Genomic DNA, 23,980 nt, shown 5'->3' with positions numbered 1-23,980 from the left:
GACAAGATGCTTGACTTTTTAAATATTTGTGCTCGGTTTCCTCTCCTTTCCCTCCCTTTCCCTAAGGCTTTTACTGTCAGCATCTACCTGACCCAAATAGCGTAGGGTAGAGGAGGCTTCATTCAGTTAAGCAGGGTGAGATCACCTCGTCCACGTGTCCCAACCTGTCTGTGGACGTGTAAAGTGCCATAAGCGCTGTTTGCAGAGATGGCCGCAGAGCCCGCCTACCGCAGCTAATGCCGAGGTGCAGTGATCCCAGCTTAGTGCAGCATTAATATAAATAAGTTTGTTAATGGCAGTCCAGCAGCTACATGCAACTTTGTGCAACAGGAAAAGAGACACTTATGTTCCCACAGTGGGGGAGCTCCACCAAGAACAGGACTCTCTTATTTGGTAGTGAGCTTTAATCCTTCCATTGTGTGTCGTTTTAAGCTGTGTTGTGATGTAATTGGCTTAATCATTACTATTATGTCGCTTTGCTCAAGTTGAGATTGTAATTTGACATATGGAAATAAATGGCAACTGGATTAGTGATTTGCAGGTGTCATTTAAAAACGGGGCAGGGAAGAAAGCCTTTCATATTTTGCAAGTGGCGTGTTTGCTAATGTACAGAGGCAGAATTAACTACGCAACCGCATCTCACGCTGTCTTGAAGTAGGAGCGAGCTTCGCCTGTTTGTTTCTGGGACTGTGCTGCTGGGGTTGAGGAAAGAGACTCTCATTCCCGATGGATGTGTTCACTGCAGGAGTGATTTTACGTTTCCTTTGCAGAAGACAAACACAGGAGAAAAGCTTTCTCTTTGATTGAGAAATCAGCATAATGGAGACACAGCTCTATTAAAGAAATGCAGCAAGGGTGGTGTTTGTGATGTGGCTGTGTCTCTGTGGTGGAGCTTTCAGCATTGTTCGTGGAACTAGCCGTATTTTTGTTTTGTGACACAGCATAAAGTGATGACCTCGTCTTCGTAATTCAGTGACTCTGGGAGTTGCTGAGAGAGTCTATTCTTAGGTCTTTCAAAGTGTGTGCTACTGGGATGCATTTTTTTAATGCTCTTTCTCTGCTACAGGATACATGGTTTTAAGAATCAAATGTGCTTAAGACTAAAATACCTTTTTTCCTCCCAAACATGCTACTTGAGGTTTGTTTGTTGTTGTTTTGTTTGGGTTTTTTGGTGGGGTTTTTTGTGTGTGTTTTGTTTGTTTGTTTTTTGCTTTTGTTCACCTTGCGAACACTGCTTTATTGCAACACTTGTCACATCACGGTGCATCTTCTGTAGTCCACTTCTTTTCACGGTCCCAGATACCAGAAGTTCAAATCCTGAGGGAAAATTCAGCTACACAGTGTAGCTACATGTCAGCTTCCTGGTTTGAAGCGTAGGACACCGAAGAGAATACATTTGGTGGCTGACTGTGAGTTATGACTGTGCAAATCTAGAAGGAAACTGTTGTTCTAGTGGTATCTGTAATACAGAAGCCTTGAGCTACGAGATGGAGTAGAGATGCCATTTGAGAAAACTGAGAAAATGTGCTCTCAAGAGATACTTTCTTTTTTTAATTATTATTTGTGTTAGCTTGATTGCAACAAAATAGTACTCACTTCTTGGAAAGAAGGAGAAAAGAAGCCATTGAAGGAGAAGAAAAAGTAGACATTAAAAATGGTTTTCTTTTAATGCACGCCTTGTTTAAGACCGTTTTCTTTTGTTGAAGACTCTAAGCAGCCTCTGCTTCTGCCATCTGGTGGTTGCTAATAAAAGTTGCATCTTCAAAGCCAAATTAAATTGTTTTAAAGCCAATTAATCCTTTCCAGAAGAGGATGTTTTCAAGTGTCTGAATTATCTCTGTCTTGATATGTTGACACTTGGAGTGTCTATGTGCATGCTTAGTATATGGGAAAATATAGAGAAATGAGTCCTCATTTACATCTGTCTGTGCACTGTTGACTTAGGAAACTAGGGGTTGTAAATAAGTTTTTGCATTTGTTTCAGCTTAGGAAAAAAAAAGGTATTCGTATTAGCCTCCAGTAACTTCTGTTTCGCTACTCAGTGCAGAGTTAGGATTGCACATTTCTCCAGTTCTGTTGTTGTTTTTGTGGAGTTGTTTCACCTGAGGTGTTCAGATGACTAAAAGGATGTTCCAACCTTCTTTCTTTGAGTCGTTTTAAAAGCTGTGTTTTAGGATTGCTGAAGGGCACTATTCTCAGTGCCCTCTGCACTGGCTGTTTTCTAAGAGTAGAGAATGGCGTTATAGCAGGGAAGATGGTGCTCTTACAATATTCTTAGGGACCCCTTAAAGTTACGTGTCAAAGTGTTTTGAAATAGTTATGACTAAGTAGCAGCAACTTGAACATGTTTCTGCCTGGAGCTATGCTTATTACTTCTGTGTTATTCGGGACTATCCAAGAACATGCAAAACCAAGCAATTGTGATCAAGTTTTAGGAATTTCATCTATGTCACCAGTAGTTCTTAGTGGCTGGTAAGTTTAGTCTCAATAAATATCTCTGTGGTTGTGGTTTTTTTCCCCCATTAGTTTTACAGAAATTAAGAGGCACACTGAGGAATTTAGAGCTATAAGTTCCTCTCCATCCATTGTCCCGGCTGTGGTCCAGCTTTGTCGTGAGCGCTGTGGGCTGTAGAGGAGTGTATCTAACCACCTTGAGTACGGAGGGTTGAATCAGAACAAGAGTGCTGTACCCCATCAAAATCAATCATCTGCTTGTTGTGGTGCCCAGCTCCTCACAGCTCACTCCTGCTTCCCATATAGAGAGGGTTTTAAAGCAGCCCTGTGGGAAGATGGAAAAAAGTGAGGGCTTCTTAGAGGTCCTGATGCCTCCTTGTGCAGTAGAGGTGGATCTGGACAATTCCAAAACAATCCTGCATGAAGAAGAAAAGATGAAATGGTACATAGAAGAGGGAGGGGAGTCTTACGTTAGCTGAGAATGCCCAGATGAGAGAATGTCAAGGCCCGCTGGATAAATGGCGTAGTAACAGCTCGTTCTTTCCCTCTTGGGCCCTATAGCCCACGCTCCTGGACTGTAGTCTCGGGGAAGAGACAAGGCAAGGCAAGGCTTTAGGAAGGAACTGTCTCCTGTGACAGCGTCCCTGTGCGGGTACAGCATGTCAGGCTCTCTTGGATATTCCCTTGTTTCTTCTCCTGCCAGTGACACAAACTAGCAATAAATACATGTTTAATGCTCCTTTTCAGCGAGAAACATTTCACGATGCTTGCAGAATAAATACCGATGGCCTCAGGGTTAGACTTAGGCAGTCTGCATGGGGACGTGGTAACACTTGTTTTACAAAGCTCCGGAGCGCGCTGTGGCAAGCTGGTGTGAGCATGCCTGGGGAGCATCGTGCCCTCCTCAGCACCCCTGAACCTTGCTGTCCCATGGTTTGCCCAGTGCCCCGCAATCCACTGGGATGAGCGCTAAAAACGTGTGAACTGCTACCTTTCTTCCTACACCATCTCTACTTTATGGACATACATAAACATGGTGAACAGCCTTCGTCTCCAAAACTGCACAGTTTTACATTACCAGGGTATAGACGAGGCCACGCTTCGGGTTTGGATACAAGCTTAAAGCTCCCACCACCTTTCTGGGAGTACCGGGGGCAGAAACCGGTGTGCAGCTTTCAGGAACAGATGCGTATGTGATTCAAGGCAACTGTTAGGTTTTTGCTGAAGCGATGCTGTAACTAAGAAGGCTTGGCAACTAGTTTTGCTTTTCTCGTTGTAAGTATCCCTATTCAGTCAGTTCTATGCTGAATTTGGTTGCCCCTTTGTTGAAATTAACTGCTGCAACTTTGAGCCGCCCAGGTGGACCTGATATGGCAGGTCCTTTACAGTTCTGTGTGGCCCCTGTGATTTATACTGCCGGTGTGAACTTTGAGGGAGTATCAGATTTACCAAGAAGTCACCTAAAAAAGCGGAACACAATGTTTTCTTGTAAATACCTGCACACTTTAAATAAACGTTGAGGCAGGTGGTCTCTTTGTTTGGGGGTGGGAAGAGGGCAGGACAGAGTATTTGCAAATAGTTTGCTGTTCCTTCTTGATTAGGAGAGCAGGTTAGACCAGATCTCTTTTTCTTCTGTGAATTCTACCTGATTGCACAACTGGAGGGACCAGAACTACTCCCTCCAGCAACTAACCCCACCTTGCTACAGGAAGCATGCTCCGATCCGTATTGCCACTTAAAAAAACAACAACAAAGAAACCACAAATATTTTTTTAAACTACTGTTCATTTGTTTGCTTCTTTTGTATAGCATGCTTCTTTAACAGCATGAAATACAGGTATAGAAAAAGATCCAGATTTTTGCTCTGTGGCTGCTTCCCCTGATTGCATAGTCGGCTTGTTAAAAATAACGCTCAGTCTGAAGCACAGAAATTACAAAGAGGAACGTGAGAAAGTTATGTGGTAGACAGATGTAGTTTAGGTTTTCATCTCCCCTTTTTTTCCTGACACAAGGTCAGGGGTGTATCGCACTTCGGAGCTGTGCTTTGCTCAAAAAAGGACTGTTGGCATGCCATGGATTTCAGAGAGGAAGAAACAATGACAATAATGCAGAATCTTGGGCTTTTTACAAGAAACATAGTTTTGTAACTTTGTAGCTTCAATTATTCCACTATTAGTTTCTTAAGAATTTCTTCTTATGAGACAGTTTTCTAGTGTATTGGGCTTTTGCTGGATAATTTTACTGGATTAGAATGACACTTGGAAATCTTGTTTTTCAAGGTCATTTCTTTGATTTTGTTGTTGGACAATTAATTATGGTGGGTTTTAATATTTTTCTTATATAGGAAGATCAAGATCACAGATAGTTTTGGCATGATTTTCATACTGTTGCACTGCTTTAAGTTGTTTAATATAAATGCATGTAAACAGTTGTGATATATTTCTAGTGCAATAATCTTTCTATGGGTTTTATGATTTTACTACAGAATCCTTATTACTACCTGAAGTAGTAAGCAGATGGATTTACAGTCTCTGTAGTAAAACTTGCCTTAACATTTTAATCTGAAGGAAAATAAGCATCATTTGTACCCTTCAATTTAATGTGACTGTCTGTTTGCATTCCACCACCTGATTTTTTTCCCCTCTTTATCAAGATCTATTTGAATCTCCCCGAGCCTCCTGTGAAACTTCGTCACAGTGTTATTCCGTGTGTCAGAACTGATGTACCGATTACCTTGTAAATGTAAGCTATATCTACAGTGGTTTTACAGCTCCAGTCCTTGTGCAAGGTCTGTGCTCCAATGGAGGGATGTACACCTTAGAAATACCTGCAGGAAGAGTAGATAGAATACACACTAATTTAAAAATTAATAAATGTGTTTTGAGAAATGTGTTAACTGCTGTTTAGGAAAGCAAGCAATGAAGTGAATCATGTGGAACTGGCTTTTGTCGCATCTAAGTAACTAAATATCATTATAGCACATATGATTGCATGCAAAAGCTTTACAGTAATGTAGGTATGGCTGTTTATATGCTTATTAACTCGTCGTTTTTTAGCTGTGGTGTGTGCAGAACACTGCCAAGGTCAAAGTTGTTAAGCTGCCTCAAATAGTACTGAGGGAAGGAGTTACGTTAGCTAAAGCTTTCTCATTTTATTTTAAATAAACTCTTTTAAGGATCTTGGAGAAATTTGGGGCTGGACTTGGAAATGGCATGAAATTAAGGAAATTAATTAGCGTTAGAACTGGTGTCTTTGGTGGAACAAATGTTGAAGATGATCCCGATACTCTTAGGATCATGTGTGTTGCCTGGCTTAGTTATACAGAGGTTTGAGAGTGAGAAGTTCAAACTTGGTACAGTGAACAAGGGAAAGCTAATGGAGCACATTAAAAATGCAAGCTGACCTAGATATACTGTTGAATGGTGCCATGTGGTATGCAGCTTTATATGGCAGGCTGCAGCGTCTTGTTGACCAGAATAAAGCTAAAAAAGCCGAAAATACTGCACCATTTACAAGTCCAAAGAGAAGATAGAAGAATTGCACCATCCTGTTCTATTTTATAGGTGATGTTAGGAAAAAAACCCCACTATTAGAGCTTTTTCACTATGAAAGCAGCTTATTGATTTCTGTTAAATATATACAACGTTTGTTTAAAAAAAACCCAAAACCCTACAGAAATTACTTCTGGGGAATGATCAATGTGCATGCCCCATTGCCACAAACGTGTGTCTACTTTCTGCTCTCTTCTGTCTAGGCTACATGTACACAGAGCCCTGGAAGATTGAAGAACAATTAGTATTATGCTAAGAGCTGGTTGATCAGAGCTAAATTCTTTCTTTCTGGAATATGATGATATTCAGTATGGGAAAGGGTAGCAGAATCCAGCCATTAATTTTATGATACTTCTAATTCCAGGTTAACTTTGAAGAACTATTTTAAGAGGTGTCAAAAGTATCAGAAAATGTTAATATGATATTATTTTTCAGATAATTGATATTAAAATAGCTTTTACCTGCTGTTTGAAAGTTGATGGAAAGTCATTCATTTTTGTATTGAGACAGTTTCAACTTGGAATGATTATCGTAGCTTATTTATAAATACCAAAAAAAGCTTACAGAGGAAATGTTGACCTTCCTTCCCCAGCCCTCCTTGCATCTGCCTTAGCCTCAGCTAGAACTGCATGAATGCAGGCGTATACGATTGGGATATTATATATTTTTATAGGACTAGGAGGTTTAAAATGGATATTTTTTTCCTAGGGCTGTAAGTAATAATGTGTTTTCAGTTGGTACAATAATCATAAAAAAGGCTTGCATGTACCTGTGATGCATTTGATTCCTCCCTGCAGTGACTCATTGTGGATCTCTCTTACAGCTAAGTGCTTGTTCCTTGTGATCAGAGGAAAATGCTACATACCTTCTGCTTCGTGCCTATTAGATTCAAGTTTCTATTGTAGGCAGCATTACACAGCTATCTTTGAGAATTAAAGGGGGGGAAAAATCAAGAACAGTAACTGAAGTGAGAATTTAAAAAGCCACTTTGTTCCCTCTCAACCCCAATGTCAATTTTCAATGCATTACTGTTTTCATGCTTGCCTCTTCCAAATTTACAAATTTTTCTTTCTTCCTGTTCAGAGCACCCACCTTTGGTACCCTGTTGAAATTAGGTACCCTGTTGAAAATCTCTTTTCTCTCTCCTGGAACCTAAACCATGGATACCAATTTTTTTAATCTTGTTATATTAAAAATAGCTTATAGTTCCGTTATCTGGACTAGTATTTTGAGTTGAAGAAGGGATTGTTTTCTCCAATTTTGTTACCATTTTCCCCCCTCACTTTTTTCATTCCCTGAGGGAATGGTTTGGAGAACAAAGTGTCCATGTTCCTGGGAACAGAAATAGATTGTTCCATTCATAATTTAGTGATCTATTTCTGTTTGGCAAAGTTAAGCACATGCTTAACTTCAGGTCTGTGATTAAATCTCACTGACTCCAGTGCGACTTAAATGGTTTGCAAAACTGTGGCTTTTATTCCCATCTCACCATCGCACCATTCCTTCTATCTCATTGCTCTTCCCCCCCCCCACCGCCGCCCCTTCTCTGCCATGCTGCAAGTTGACTGTGCTTAGTGTCAGCAGTTTATGTTCTGCATGTTTAATGAAGGCCATGGCTCAGCTCAGCATAGCCCTTCCCCTTACGCTAACAGAATTTTGATAAATGAGACTTCCTTGTGTGGAGAGCCGAGAAGGGGCTTTGACGGGAAAAGTCAGGGCATGAAATCAGCAGGTGTCAGGGTGTGCAAATCATTAGCATTTTACACCAAAAAACAAAGTGAAGAACTTGATGACTAACCGTCTTCAAAATGTGTGTCTTCCAATGAAGCACAAAAAAGGGTTTAACAATATACTAGCAAAACAAAAGTAAATTTGGTAGGCAGCAATGTGAATCAACGTATTTTTGCTTCGCATTTCCCATGCCTGCCACCTCAGCCGTCGAAGTATGCTATGTGAGCAATTGGATTACAATAATCATTGCTGAATTCAGCGCATGGAGACACATTTCAGTTGTGGTTTATATCCTGCATTGACCTAAACAATTAGGAATTCTCTATTTTATGCCCACACCAGTTACTGACTGCACTAGAATAACAGGGAACTAGTTGCATAGATGAAAAGAAATTGCCAGCAGATATTACGAGAAACCTTTTCAATTAAGGTACATTTCTGTGATCCTTCTCCCTTCTTCAGTTCTGTTTTCATTTTTCCGATATGGCTTGCTACACCACAGCCCTCCCCCTGCTCTTTCAGTCTTTCTCCTTCATGCGGATTTGGCTTGTTCAGTGATGGGTCTCCTATTCAGACTATATTACTGTGTAATTTAAAAAAAATCTTTTTGTGTGCTCACACGTGCCAGTGAGGTATTGGATTGTTGAAATAACATCAAACCCTTCACTGGAGATTATAATCTGACACGAATGATTGAAGGCCAGAAATGGATCCTGCAGACCTAAAACTGGAGCTATTTTATTACCTTATGTAAGGTTTTATAAAAGTTTCTGCAGCTGTAGTGGATTAGAGATTAATTGTTTTTATTGGAGAGCTGGAGAGAAAGGACAGTTGGTATGGTTATAATAATTAATAAATAACCCAGTTAATTACTGTGCTGGCTCTCCAGTATGTTCAGAGATTAATTTAAATCAATTTGTGCTTGCTTCTATTAAAATACTCAAAACTGTATTTTTACACACACAGAGAAATGTAAAATGTATATATACACAGAGCTGTGTACTTAAATATATGTTTAATTTTATTTCTTAGAGATCTATATTTAGGGTTGTTTCTCCTCTTTTTTGGCAGGATTTTTGCATGGCTTGAAAGCAGGGATAATTGCAGATCTTGTAATTTTTTCATGAGGTGGTTCATACCATTTACCTGTGCTTTAAATCTTCCCGTAATGTCTACAAAGAGCTTCTCAGGATTTTTTGCTCACCTCCAACCACCCGCCTTCCCTCCTGTCAGCCAGGTGTCGACGGGGCCCCGCCGCAGTCGGGAGAAGGTCCGAGTTGCACGTGATCACCCACTGGGGTGTTCTGGTGTACACATTTTCTCTGATAGAAAGTATATTTTTTTCTTAATTATTAAGATACACCATTTATTGTAATTCCATCTCATCCTAAATTTGTGTTTAAAAAAAAAAAATAATCTAGCCGTCGTTTCATTTCTTCAGCTATTTTACAGCAAAACAGCCGCCGTTGCACAGGCAGTCAGTTCCAACAGTACCTCTAGACCTTAGGCTGTGTTGTACCTTCTCCATATTTTACAGTGTAACTTGTAATATACCTTTTTAAAATCCTGAATTACAGTCTTTTAGCCCTCCGTGATAGCAAGAAGTATTTACAGCCGTTGTCTGGGACGTGCTGGTGACTGGGTGGGAGGCAGGCAGGCAGAATTCAAGGGTCCTGTAAACTGCAGCCAGAAAAGGCTCTTCCACAACATCTGATCAGCCCGTTTTGGGCCATTGGGCAACTGTAATGGCAGATGCAATTAATAGTGTCCTTGCTCTTAGGGTTATTGTGTTCGGGGCAGAAGTGTTTGGGAAGGACAGCAGAGGAGCTCGGTGGGGCCGTGGTGCTCCTCTCCGGAGAAGAGTGGTACTAACTGTAGATGCTTGAGCACTTTCTGGGCCTTGGTGCATTCAGTTTTTGTGCCAGAGCAGTGGTCAGAATTTTGAAGTTGAAATACAGGAATAAAAATGTAGCGTGAACCGCATTATTTAGGCATATGTGTACACAAATGCACAGGTCCAGTTGCTGTTTGAGATGTGCAAAACTGTTTAATTGTAAATTACTTGTTTCAGGACTCTTCCATTAGCTTTACCAGGGAGTTGGCCTTATTTGAAGTAACTAGTGGGCTCTTAGGCTTCATTTCTGAGACCCTTTTCTCACGGCAAGTGAGAGATGGACTGAAAATAATCTCTGAGTTTGGTGAGCCTGTGCAGAGAAGCAAGATGGTGCTCCATGGCAAGCGAGCAGGGCAGTGCAGGGCAGCCCCAGCTCACGCATCGGCGGCAGAGCTGTCTGCGAGGGCCCGTTGCCATCAGATCTGATGGCAAAATAGTTTTGCTACACCACAGGTTTGATTTCAGTGGGATCAAGCTAGGACTTGAATACGCTTGGACGGTGCTTGTAGCATTTTGGGGTTACTGGAGAGAGGCTGTGTGTGGGTAATGTGCTCCGATCATATCTCCATCAGATTTGAAACAAATGGTTTCACTTAAACAAAGAAATCCTGTGTTAAAAGGGAAAAAGAGGACTATGTCCTGTCTGCATTTGAGAGTTAAACCCTGTTTATTTTGCCTTAAAATACAGGGAGTTGGGTGAAGAGTGGTTACAATTTTCAAAAAGCCCCAGTGAGGCCACAGGGGTTCCCTTTCGCTCACTGCCGCTTCCTGCAGGCCACCAGGCAGAATCAAACCTTCAGTCCAGAAGAGAAACGTTTCAAAAGTACATAATGCATTCTTTTTGCAGGAATTCCTAAAATACTAGTTTACCTTGTGAAATAATTACAGGTGATTACACACAAGAGTTTATATGGTGTCAGGTGGTTCCCCTTTTTTTTTTTATCCCCACTGCTGCAACTATTGCCACAGTTTCTCTGTGTTGATCTTTACTGCAAATACATGTTTTACCAAAGAGCATTGCTCACTAAGATTTGGAGATTAGTTTATGGTATTTTACTCTGATGTAAAGTAAGTATAGATGTAAGCTATGACAGGCATTGTAATTTGGAGATTGCATTCCATACATACTCTTCCGTCATGTTCTGGCAAAGGCCATCCTTCTGCTACATCTGATAAAATACAAATTTCGAATCCCAAATGTGCACACACATAAAAAACAACCATCCCAAGGATGCCTGTCGCTTCGTGGTGTTGGCCGGGGTGTCGGGTGGCTTACCTTTATACCATGAGCATGCCAGTTATTATGTGATAAACTGCAGCATTACCCTTACCCCCGGAGGAGCGCTGGCTTTTCCGAGTGCACTCTGCGGGCTGGGTGTCACAGCTCTCTGGAGGCCAGGCTGCCACACTGGGCAGCATGCTCCTGCTTTACCTTAAATATGTCAACAGTCCTCAATTAGAGAGTTTTTTCAAATGTGGAGTTATGTGCAGCCTGAAGTCTCCCCAGAACTGGGGGCCACAGCGTGCGAAATCTGAAAAGGACTTTCGGTGAAGCCCGGATGATTGCTGTGCTTCAGTAGAGGAGAAGGGTTAGCCTTCTGTTTTTTCCACTGGTACATCTTTAAGGTAAAAAAAGCCTTTGAGGTCTGGACAGACTTCCAGATCTTTCTCCTGGTTAAAATTGTCTCTTCTTATTTTAGTCTTGCACTTCCAATTTTGCTCTGCAAAGTTATTTGAGTTCAGCATGTTCAAATTTAGAAGTGAAAGATGGTTTTTGCTACACTCAAATACATGTGATCATCGTAGCGCGGTCTCCTTGCATACTTCAGCAGACTCAGACTGTCTCACTCCAGGGCTTGCTTCCCTCAAGGCTCATCTCTTCTCCATGTTTTGATAAAGAGATGAAAGGTGCAGAGAGGGCTGGTGTTGAATGGAAGTTCATTGTCTTGATCTTTGATTTATCCCCTTATCTAGATGTAGAATATCTTACACCTAAATATTTTAGTAACTTAGAGGAAAGAACTGTGAAGTAATACGTTTTTCTAAATTTAACTTTCCAAATGCCAGCAAGCTCAGTACATTCTGGGACATGGAACCTCAAAGTGCAGAGAGTTTGAGTGAGCCACTCGACTGTGTAAATGGATCAAACACCAGTCAGTAGGTTGAACTGTACATATTTGCATATGTACACTTGTATATGACACTTGGCCTAGAAGAGAGTGGATTTTGTTTGCTGGAAAGATGTTCTGTAAAAGTGAATATGACCATTTTGACAAGTAGGTTAATCAGTTTAAGAGCAGGTTGCCTTGTTTCTATAATTGGTTTTGTCCCCTTGTCATTTTATTATTTAAAAGAAACAAAACAATAGCAAGAGGCACCCCTAAATAACAGGAAATACGGTTCGAATGCAGTGTTATCTGTTGGTATTTCAAAGTCATGGCTCCCCACTGTACGCTAAAGTTTGTGCTAGGAGATGTATGTGGAAAAGTTAGTTTTCTGTCAATTTTCAGATTTCTTTATGCATACACTCTGAATTTTCGTGTTTGCATTGAGATGATCTTGCAAAACGCTTATGTATCTAAAGTTCTGGCTGCATACCTGTAGAGCTGTACATTCTCAGTTGGAAGCAACAAAATCAAAGACTTGCGATACCCTGGGTCTATTTTGTACATACCAGCTGTATGGATAGTAGTAATATTAAACTCCTCAGTGAAAATAAAATAAGCCTGAAACTGTCACCGTAGACTGCCCAGAGCTCTCTTTCTTGCTTATGTGTCACTGCCGAGCTATAAGGAAGAGCATGATAAATTTAGGAGTATTGCAGGTGCCAGTCTTCAGAGTTTTTAGAAGGGCTGCGCAAGCTCCTGGTGTACGACTCCCTCCCAAAGTTGGCACCTGCCATAGCAAAGGAGAAAAGCTCCCATTTTTGAGTTCTGCAACAATGGAAAGACAATTTTTTAAAGTTAATTTAGAATGTTAGTTTGATATTTGAAGTATATTCCAAATCAGAACGTAGTGTTTCTGGGTTTCAAAATACTTTATAGTAATTCGCATTCATATTTTCCTAGTAAATTGACATCAAGGAATTATTATTAAAGGGATTACAGATGGTTTCTATTCTTATATACATATGATATTGCAAATCAGAAAGAAGGCAATATTTTAAAACAGAAGCTGTTTTAAAGAGGTTCTATGTTAGCATTTTTGGTCTGTAGTTGTATATCATCATCCCTGACCAAAAAAAAGCTTGTTGATACCTGGTACCAGTCTGCAAGGAAATCGTAAGTGTGATGAGCAGGTGTCTGATTCCAAAATACTATTCGGACATTATCCAGGTTTGGGAATATTTTTCAGGGAGAGAATCATAAGCTGGTTTTAGTAATTCCATTTAGAGGGAACACTCTTTGTGACCATTCTCTGAACTCAGTTACTTTATTGATTCATCCCCTTTCTTTAACATTGTTTATAGAAGAAAACAATGGAAATTTTGCTAACCTGTCTTTAAGATGAAGTAAGTTATTTAATAATGTGGATTTTGGAAGTCTTGGACAACCAAAGATTGTGTCATTTCCTTGATCTCATATGTATACTAAGAAATGTAATAACCACATGTGTCTGCTTTCGTTCATGCACGTATAGAAAGGGAATGAGAAAAGTTATTTGTAGAACTGATTGTTTTCCATATATTTAGAGTAATTCTTGTGATAAAGGGAACTCTTAATGCCAATTTTGAGACCACGTATGTTTTTCTTACAATCTTCCAAGCAATAACTAAAATGCAGAATATTCTATTTTCTAATAAGATCTCAAAACAACTGTATTTTCGCTTGGATGGAAAACACTGTTACTTTGGAGACACTTGTATCCACATGTCATAGGTGTGGTTGTGCTGAAAGATCCATGGAAAAAATGAGGCATCGTTCCCGTTAATGGTAGAATCCAGCTAGTGTAGGAAGTCTTTTAAATTAAAAGACGTTCCTCTTGTTTCCAACCTTCTTCTCGTATTTGAGGATTTTGGGGCTGGAACATAATGCCGTCTTTTCCCTGCTCTACCCCCACCCCCCAAGAAAGAAGGAGAAGGAACATTTGTTTAATTGCAATGGGAAAAAAACATTCCAGGAAAGACATTTATCCTCCCAGCTTTGTCTCGGTGCTTCTGTTTCACTCTGGAAAAGTAGTGACTGAGTGTTGCTACGGCGTTAAATCTATGCAATTTATCAAAGCTTATGGGATTTTTACTTGGGTTACAGAAGGCTCATTAGTCGTCAAGTCAATTGAACATAGGTCATAATTATTACACTATTAGAGCGTTCTTGAAAAAGATAAATAAGTGTTAGGGCTGTAAGATCTGTTGGAATAGAAGAAAAGTATTTTAATAAAAATGTCAGTATTTTAACATTCCTCAAGCTCTACAAAACAAATGCGAACCTGACGTTCAAATAAATTACAGTAGTACAATAATGATAAAAGTTCAGTTATGAAGGGGTACTGCTGCCTAACTTGTTAAACGTAATCCATTGCAGTTGTGAAGGAAGGGACTGTATTTCTGTCTGTTTCTCTAGGACTGTACCTAGTGAGGGCATGAAGAGTTTACACCCAGGAGAGAATTGCTCTGTAACTAAACTTTGCAAATCCGTGCACTTTAACAGTCTTTAAGTTCTACTTTGAGCCATAGGTTATGGTTCCTTACTAACCGCTTACTCCAGAGAATACATCTTCCCATCAGTTCTTGGATTTATCTTGTGTGCCTTTTCTGCAGACGGTTCTGTTGCATTCAAACACTGCGGTACTGTCCACTACCCAGAGAAGCAAAGTCTAATTTACAGAATTCTCCATCGTTGCTGTAGAGCTGAGCGTGGTGATACATGCGCTATTTTTTTCCCATGCTTTTTTTTCTGACTGCGATGTTGTATAGTTTATGTCTCTCTGTTTTTGCAGTTTGGCAGACAGGCATTGTCCAAGAGTATGAGAATGTGTCTCATAATGTGCAAGGCAGCTGCAGCATGTCACAGTTGAAATTTCCAAACCTCAACACAAATTCCCTTTCTGGATAGAAATTTGCATGCAGCTTGAAGGCATTAAAATGCTGCGTCTCTAGGAAATCTTGGTGGAACTTGATCCATTTGTTGCTTACAGAATTGTGGTCTTGGATAAAAGAAAATGTTGTTTCTGAAATTCAGTTGTTCCAAATCATGTCGATTTGGAAATTTCTTTTGAAGCTGTTTTTCATTCTGGATGTTGGTGGGGGCGTTTCTATAGCATGTTCTCCTTCTGTCTGAAGTTCTGGGACCTTGTCTTAACAGGAACTGTTTGCAGAGCTTTTCATATTCCCTATGGAGATTGCTTATTTGCACATGATTTTGGATGTTGTTATTAATTTTCCTTTTTGCAAAAAATATGAACTACAGTATGTGTCTGGATGTGGCATTGAGTAGGTGATACATAGAACTCAGAGGTTTTGATGACACCGTGTGATGAGCCTGCTTTTTATTTGCTTCCTTGGGTCAGCTGAGATCAGTCACAGTATAACATAATGTTGTAGAATTGGAGTTGTGGGGTTTTAAGGATCACCTTTGCATTCTTTAGACTAGGTGCCTACCAAGAGGTCCTTTGACAGATGTTACTGCACAAGGTGTTGCTACCCCTAGCTACTTACCAGAAACTTGTAACAGACGGAATTGTACTGCAGTAGTCCAGACAATCACGGATCGTAATTTTAAAACATAGATTTAATTTGTGTTTGAGCAGCTGGGTGCAAGTTTACATTCTCTTGCCATGACTTTTCTGTAAAAGCAGCAAAGTGGTACACTAGACAGGTGGAACAGCCCTAACCTGCCTCAGCCAGGTCTGTTGGAATCAGGCTGTAAAAGCCCTTGGTCCCTGTAGGTAAAGCAAATTAACAAGGCTGCTTGCACCTCAAAATACCTCACCAGTTCCTGGGAAGACTTCCGATCACAGGCTGCCAAGTCCTTCACTTTTTGGCTTTTCCAGATTTACCCATTGAGAAATTAGGGAGACTTGCATACTCTGCAAAACTGAATTTGGTCTTAGCCTGCTTCTTCACAGAGAAGGTGTTAATTTTGTAAAGCTGGATGTTGGTGTTGAGGAGAACAGAAGGATGAAAAGGAGGAACAAAAGCAGAGGAGATGCATTTCTTCACGCAGGGCGATGTGAAGGGCAGTGTTGGCGAGGCTTGTGCAGCGACGCTATGCTTCCCTTATATTGCAGAAATGAAAAAACCTCTTCTCAATAGCTATTGAACACTTAGGAGCACTAAATACACTGCAGAAAGAAAAGCAATGTCTGTAGGGCTTTATAAAGCTTCCTGTAACAGCATCTACTTAGTGGTTTTTTCCAACATTACCTGTTACGACCTAGCTGACTGGCTTTCATTCAGTTTGCTGGGATTTATACAGAACAGGAGGAGTGAAATCAGCGATCTCGAGAGAGAAATTAATTTCTTTTTTCTTTTTAAGGCTTTCTATCAACTCAAAGCCAAGATTTAAAGCCAATTTTTAATGGCGCTTTTTTTTTCCTGTTGATTGGCTTTTCCCCAAGTCATATCATTTTCAGTGAATCTGTTGAGAGTAGCACAGTACCTGACACTATAAGGGGTAATAAGTTGGAATTTGGAAAGAGTCCCCCATTTATCTGTATGAAGTAAGCAGGCTTGGAAGGCGATGCAACAGAGTAACACCGGGATATTAAAAACAGTGAGAATTTTATTAGTATAGCTACTCTATACTTTTTTTTTTTTTAAGGCAGAAGTGAGGATGAGAAATGACTTAAAATGAAAGGAGCTGGAAGGATACAGTTGGTATGCCTTTCGCTCTCAGGCACTTAGCGGAGGAGACGGGCTTTGGCCCTGGGAAACTCCTCAGTGGCACAGAAGAAAGAAGCAGCATGGAAAGCTGAATAATTGCCACATCTTTGTGGACACTGGGCTCCATGGGGGGGGCGAGGGGGGGAACACAGATCCTCCACCACATTTCCAGTGTCAAACAGGCTCGAGCCTCGCTCTCCCCTTCTCACATGTGCTGTAGCTGCAGCAGCTTGTGTGTGGAAGGAAGGTGTAGATCTGTAGCACAGGTCTTATGGAAGACATGGGGTAAGAGAAGTATTTGTCTTTGTCCTACAAATATACAAGCTTTTGTTATTCCCTCCCTGGCTTCGCAACAGTGATTTAATATGAAATGGTTCATGTAGTTGCACAGTACAGGACAGTGCTGGCACACAGAGCTGTATGATGAGACACAATCTAAGATGAATTTAAAAATAATTAAAAAAAAAAAAAAAGTCCATGTCTTGTTCAGCTCCATTTTGGGAAGCAAGGAAGGGAAGATCACCACTGATTAAATGTATTTGGTGTAATTCCATTGACAACAAAGGAATTACACTGACATAGAAATTTGAAAGTGCTTTAGAGAAAGCAGTTATTGGGGAGAAGAGGTTAGGAAGAAGATAAAACATTAAAAGCTGTTTTTAAATGATGATGTGTTCTAGCTAAAATAATGCGTAAAGTCTCAACCATTTAGTACAAGGAGGTGAAAGCAACCCTTTCTTTTTAGACTGAAAAGGTACATAAATTGCCTAAACTTTGCTTCCAGAAAGTCTTTTAATTTTCCTCATTTTATGCTATTTAACCTTAGAGCAGGTAGAACTTGTGGTTATGCATAATCCTATACAAACAGCAGGAATGCACTACACTGGTGGCCTGGTTACAAGTCTAATTGCCCTTCTTCTCTAGTAGAATTTCATTCTCTCTTTGGGGCTACACTGGTAAATGACCAAGAAGTCATCTAAATACGCACAACCAGAGTCTGCTACCAGTGATGACGGCAGCACAAATTTAGTACAGCTCACTTAGAATTTCAAAGAAGATAATTTGCCTGTTGGATTTCAGAAGACTTTCCCCATGTTTGTAATACACCTGAAAATTTCAACTGTGCTGAAGTAGTATTGTCAAAAATTTTCTTTTAAATGCATATCCTGATTTCCCAGGGCACTTTTCATGTCCTGAACTTCGTGCTGGTGAGAAAATCCCAGACTGCGCAGAGCTGACGCACGCCTGCCCCGTAGGGTAAGCAGATCCCAGGAGCCCATGTAGGCCTGGGACGGTCCCACCGTCCACGGGCAGCTCCTCCATTGGAGCACCTCTCCAAATCCCAGAGCAAGGAGGTCTCGGAGCAGATAGCTGACCTGAGATTAATCCTGCACCACCAGTTTGAGAGCTGCTGTAAGAGCACCCATCGAGGAGCCTGTTGCTCTTAGGTTGGTGTAATGGCCATGGAGAATTTCTGTTAAAACTCACATTTGCTCGGATTGAGCACAGGAGACAGCAACCTGATGTTAATTTACGTGGTGTTTCTTTGCTTAACAAATGAGACGTTTGTTTTATGTTCAAATATATATATGTAGGATTTTAATCTAGATGTGTTAAACAGACAGCAAATAAAAATTACGCTTTGTGGGCATCTCTCTAGTGTTGAAAAACAGAAGGCTAATGTCTGCAGTAAGCAGTACCATCTAAGGCAGTACCTAGCTGTGTTAGATCTCATAAATCCTTTATACTTAAAGGAAAAGAAACTCTGCTTGCTCTAACATGAAATGTAAAACTTTCTACCTCGAGCAACCAACCCATCTGTCAAAGCTAGTCTGTAAAGCAGAGCCCCGATGGATGATCTGAAGGGCAGAAAACAGCCGTGCTGTGTTCCAGCCTTACATTTGTTAGCAAACAGTCTTTGGGTAATTTTTATCAAAGCGCGTGGTCTTTCTTTAAGAAAAACGAAACGAGTTGTGTGTGGATGTGCTGAGAAGTTCAGCCCTGAAAAATAAGTTTGAAAAGGCAGAAGGAAATGGAGACCTGCCAAGCTTGTTGGCTGGAGTCACGGACAAGAGCAAGGCCTGTCTGAACTGCCACTCAGTTTTTATTCTGCGAGTTTGCAGGGTTGGTGATTAGAGTGGCTTTCGCCCAATTATGCTGTGATTATTCCGCTGCACTGTAATTGACTGGGGAGATATGCTAATACCTGTCATTTGGGATGATAAAAGATGAGCGGAGGACGCAATGCATTATTTAGCTGGCTGTGTGATAGATGAGGGATGCGCAGAGTGCTTTAATTGCTGAGAAGAGAGGTTAAGCTGAACGAACGGATGAATTAGAAATGAGTTTTTTTATGGCTTGTGGAAAAGTGAAATAAAGGGAAATGTGCTTTAAAACTGTAGCAGCAGATAGAAGCAAATACAACAAGATGAGGTCTTTTAGGCAGTTTACTTTTCTTAATTTAAATATATAAGACAAAACACAGTTTACTGTTCAGTAAATAATAGCAACAGAAATGGTAAGAAATGCCTGGTGAGTTCATACCCTTGCCAAAAAAATCATTGTAAAAGGAACTGTTTTTATTTAAGGTGATATTTGGTGATTTAGAACCTTTTCGATTTCAGTTGCAGTTCAGACCTTTAAAACCTCATTTCTAAGGGCTGTGGTACCACTGCTGAACAGTGTGTTTTATGGGCAGAGATCAGATATAGATTTACATAAATAATAATCATGCACATATACATATATATACACACACACACGCAAAATCTCTTGAGTATATGTGTTATACAGTTAATAAGTGCACAGAGAGAGAAGTGAGATAAAATGAATATTCATAATGGTTGGAGGAGTGTAGTGATACAATTAGCAAGAGTATACAAATAACTCACAAGTGACAAAGCTCTTACCCTTTGGGTGGGAAGGTCATTAGAAACTGTATCTTCTTCTTTTAAAAAATTACCTAGTGGAAAACAATGAAGGCGACGAGTTAATTTTCCCGTTTTGTTGTTGTTTGCATTTACACCAGCCTTTGCTTGCAGTTTAGAGAAATATTTGGAGTCTGTTCCGTGAAGGCGTGTGTGGGATAGTTTTTGGGAAGGACTTCCAGTTTGCAGTGAGGAAAATAAGGTATCTGTCTGTATTACGGCTGAGCCTTTATAAAATGGAGGAAATGGATCTCCGGTGTGGTCGACTTGTCCCTGAACCTGTGTAACTGCTGGGAGGCTGCTGCTTGTCCATTGTGGTACCTTTTTTTTTTTTTTCCTTCCAGAAAATACTGGCTCTTGAGCCATTATTATTGAATGATAACGGATTTGTCTAGAATATCATGCCTCATGAGCAGGATGCCAGCTTGAGACAGATGCAGTACTCGGCTGCTGAAGTAGAGTCTGCAGGGCCTGATTGCTTCACCAGATATAATCGTCACCTTGTTCTTTCTGCTATTCACCAAAATTTCTTCATGGCTGCTTTTCATAATCTTAGGTCAGGGACTGGCAGCTTATTTTACAGCTGTGCAGCCCATCGTTAATTTGGTTTTTTTCTTAAGTTAGTTTTAAAGGAGCAGTTTGTAAGGCAGTTTTGCTGCTTTTATAGAGCGATTTATATTGCTATGTGCTGGTTAATATAATTTTTGTAAAATGACCACTTGAATTTCGAAATGTGAGTGCTTCTGGTTGCACCTTGGCTTCTTTCCATTAGTTGAATGGATGCATCGCTCAGAAAAGCTGTGCATCTTTAAAGAAAGAAGCAGTAAAATGCTCTAACGTTATTGTTTTATGGAGTGTTAACATAGAAATATTTAACTTTTAAAAATCCCTTATTAACCATTTTTAAAGAAGTTATAAGAGAAAGTTTATTCTACATGATTTAATTTGTAATGACATATTTAATGTAAAAAAAGTACCTTTTCCCATCCAGAGAGAGACCCAGGCAATTTTGCTTCTTGAGGTGGGATACCCCTGCCAGCAGCCAGTGCTGGGAAGCACAGCCGGTACTTGGCACGCTGCTGGGGTCTTTAACATCCGTGCAGAGCCGATGAGAGGTAACATAGTAATAGCGAGGTCTGAGATTGCATAAGCTGTGGTTCTAGTCTAGCAGCACAGGCAAGGAGAGAGCGGTCATGGAAAGGGGCAGGGGGGCTGCTGCTCCCCACGGGTCCCTCCAGCAGGCGTGGACCCACACGCAGCGTCTGCTTGGGATCTGGTAACTTCTGACATGACAATACCTTCCCCCCCCCCCCCCCCCCCCTTTTGGTCTAAATCCTTCTGCCGTTTTTGGCATTTGTGGCCTTTTACAGTTTCTCTTGCTCTCTGGGCTGTGATGGACCCCTGCAATTAGGAAGGGGATGGGGCCCAGCCTTGCTTGTTTGCAGGTAGTGTTAGCACCCTGGGAAATGATCTTATCCAACTGCGCACTTGCAGTCAGCTGTTCATATGCTTCTAAGTACATGTGAATAAACGACGCTAAGGCTACTAACCTTCTTCAGTCTTTTCTAGTCCAAATTCCCTGCAAAGCACTATTGTGACTATTATGCCATATACAAAGCAGCCGATGACTTGCAGAGTGTTGTAACTATGAAATCAGCATGCAGTTTAGAGGATTTTCATACTCCTTGAACAATAAATTTTAACGTGCCCAGGAAAATAAGTCACTTATACAACTGCAAAGTATTGCTGAGAGGGAGCCATTTTTCAGTATCCAGCTTTATCAATTAAAAGATTTGTCATCATTATATGTATTGCATGTATATGTGTGTATGTTTACATAAACATGTAAATACGTGTAAATGCATGTGTAACACATGTAAAATTCATGTGTTACAGGAACACAGAATACAGTTAATTTCTGTGTTGCATCATGATGCAAATGCCTATCTGTCAGAGAATTCTGGCTTACTCTTCTGTGCCGTAAGAGATCCCTGTAGTAGTACAGATGGGAAGATTAACTTAGAGCAAAAACCAATATACCTGAACTAAACACCTTGCTTATGATCAGCTGAAATGAATTATAGGAAGGAACAGAGTGATAGTTTATAATATTTGTTATTTTTTTGTTTAATACGTTGTAGGTCAATTGGAAAAGATTAGTTCTCAATTGTTGCTTGGCTTAGTGCTATTTCTCTACATGTAAGTATCTATAATTTAGATTCCAAGGCAAAAATAACTTTATTTTGTTACTGATAAAAGATGAAACGTATTTGACTGACATTGTTGGAAATAAGCGATAAGAAACTTTAACAGATCTATCAATCAAAACAGCAGTTTTATTTCTTGTGTTATTAGCTCCTGAGGCTTTGCTGCAGCGTGTGAGAGGTAATTTCTTACTGTGGGATTTTCTTACTGTGCACTTGATGTACTTCTGGGGTGGGCGGTAAAAACTGTACATTTTATTTTGTTTTCAGTGTTTCAGTCATAAGGTTTTGATGATCTCAGCTTGTTCCTTTAGTAGTTATGTCTGGGTATGATCTAAGGAATCTTGGAAACCCACTAAGGCAATAGGAAACAGAGGTCAGGAGAGAACGGAGTAGTTTTTTAGACTTAAAAACATTGGGGGCGGGAGGTGGGGGCAGAACTGCTCCTCTAGTGCTTTATGGAAGCAAACCAACAACAAACCTTGAGAATTTCAAAGCATTCTTTCCTTTTCATAGTTTTCCATCAGGGCTCTATATACGTTTTGCGGCGCTGCTCTAGGCTCCGTTTGTGAAGAGCGTTCCGGATTATGTGAGCAATGCTTGTGGTGGTTTTTGATCCCTAGATCAATCCCAGTGACCGGAGTTTATTGAAGCCTCCAGTGGGTGAAACGTGGGACAAGGCAGCAGAAGCTCCTTTGATACTGCCTGGGTAGCTCGTTAGAAGAGGTAGTGATGTCATCCAAAAGAAGCTATTTGGGAACCAGAGTGCGGTACTGGGGAAAGCGCTTTCCTCGACTCATCTAGCGTGAACATGGACCTGGTATAGATACTTCACTCAGAGAGAGAGAGAGTAATCTCCTCCCCCACCCCATTTTTTCAAGGAATTTTAAACAGCATCAGCCCAGAGCCCTCTGACTTTGAGTTTCAAGTTATTCAGCTACGTAAAAATGAATAGACACTGCTATGTCTCAAGCCAGGCACACGATGCCAGGACTTTGATTTGGACAGAAACCTCAGTGTTCGTGTCACTTTATGTAAATATGCGTGCGCACACACATGTACACAATATATGCACAATAAGAATTTTCTTATCCCCAGTGGGAAAAGGCTTTTCGTGTTTCCTGAAAGAAAAAAGTAGTATAAAGCATAAGAGGCTAGGCTCAAGATTTGTGATAGAGGTGTTATTCCGAATTGTTAAGAACAACTGTGAGATAGAAAGAAACGTGTAGGGAGAGTAAAAAATAACCATTTGTTTCTAGCTAACAGTACCATTTAAAAATTTGGCATTTAGAGGACAGTATCTTTCCTACCCAGTGAGAGTGGTAAATTGTGAGTGGCTTTGCTGTATGCTTTTTGTAATGTGTTAAACATATTTCAGAGGTTACCAAGTCATTTGATATTTACCGAATAATGCTCATGAGCATTGCTGAGTCAAAGTTAGCATTTTGGTGGGAGATTGAAGGGGACTATGACCAGCATTGTGTTTTCAGCTTCAAAAAAAGATGTTCCAGCAATGCTAAGCAGATGGGCTCTGAGGCTCGGGAGCAGAAAATGCTGCTGTTTGGAGGTCTTGAAATTTTGAGTTCTCATTTATTTTAAGTGTTTCAAAGGTAATAAAACACTTTCTAGGAGTCTAAATGAGATGTAATGAATTTGATTTTAGGGGGAAGGGAATTTATTTCTGTGGTTGTTGCTTAATCAACATCTACTCTGCCACTTCACATCAGCTTCTGTCCTTTCCAAGTGAATTAGTTCTTTGGGCAGCATGTTAAGAGGAAGTGTATTGTTCTTGGCAGGGCACTTGAATTTCTAATTACCAGATTCCTGCCTTAATTGCAATTACCTGGACACCCAGGCAGGGTGAACTTTTGGAAAAGAATGTAATTAGTGCAGAAGAAACCTTGCTGCCAACTGCTTGTCTGGATATCTACACTAAGCAGAACCTTGATAAGTTCACATCTCTGTAGACAAGCTATCAATCCATTCAGATGCTGCACGAATGTTGTGCAAGTCTGTTGCAATGTGTATGATTATTGTATGGTCTTAGACCTGGTGTGACGTTGAAGACAACTATTGGCTTTTCTGTTCCCACCTGAATTTAGGGAGAAAAAGGGACTGCTTATGGGAGAAATGTCTTTTTGTAGGTGCTCACCGATAAAGAGTTCATCAGATGCAGAATTTCTTTAAATAAATGACAATAGTAAGTTGTGATCTATGTGAGATAAATGAGGCGCACACAGAATAATTAAATTCAAGTAAAAAATAAGCAAATTACATAATTTCTTTTCAATAATGTTGCTGATGAGGAAATTGAAAACTGCTGTGTTAAAACATTTCTGTACTGGGGCTTGAGTGCTTTGGGGGGCTTTGTTTCTTTCCTTGATACCTTTTAATAA

The 23,980-nt window shown here is 40.4% G+C and overlaps 1 protein-coding gene across 1 annotated transcript in view; it reads left to right on the top strand.

Moving 5' to 3' along the window:
• Nucleotides 1–23,980, top strand: part of ARID1B (AT-rich interaction domain 1B) — a 216,945-nt gene that overhangs the window by 190,363 nt on the left and 2,602 nt on the right. Inside the window, exon 6 of the mRNA XM_081998546.1 lies at nucleotides 22,208–22,293. Coding sequence (XP_081854672.1) covers nucleotides 22,208–22,293 — 86 coding nt within the window. The remainder of the gene's footprint in view (nucleotides 1–22,207; nucleotides 22,294–23,980) is intronic.

Source organism: Phaethon aethereus (genome assembly GCF_964289735.1).
Source record: "Phaethon aethereus genome assembly, chromosome: 3".
In the NCBI taxonomy this organism is placed as follows: Eukaryota; Metazoa; Chordata; class Aves; order Phaethontiformes; family Phaethontidae; genus Phaethon; species Phaethon aethereus.
This window is presented reverse-complemented; position numbering and strand designations above follow the sequence as displayed.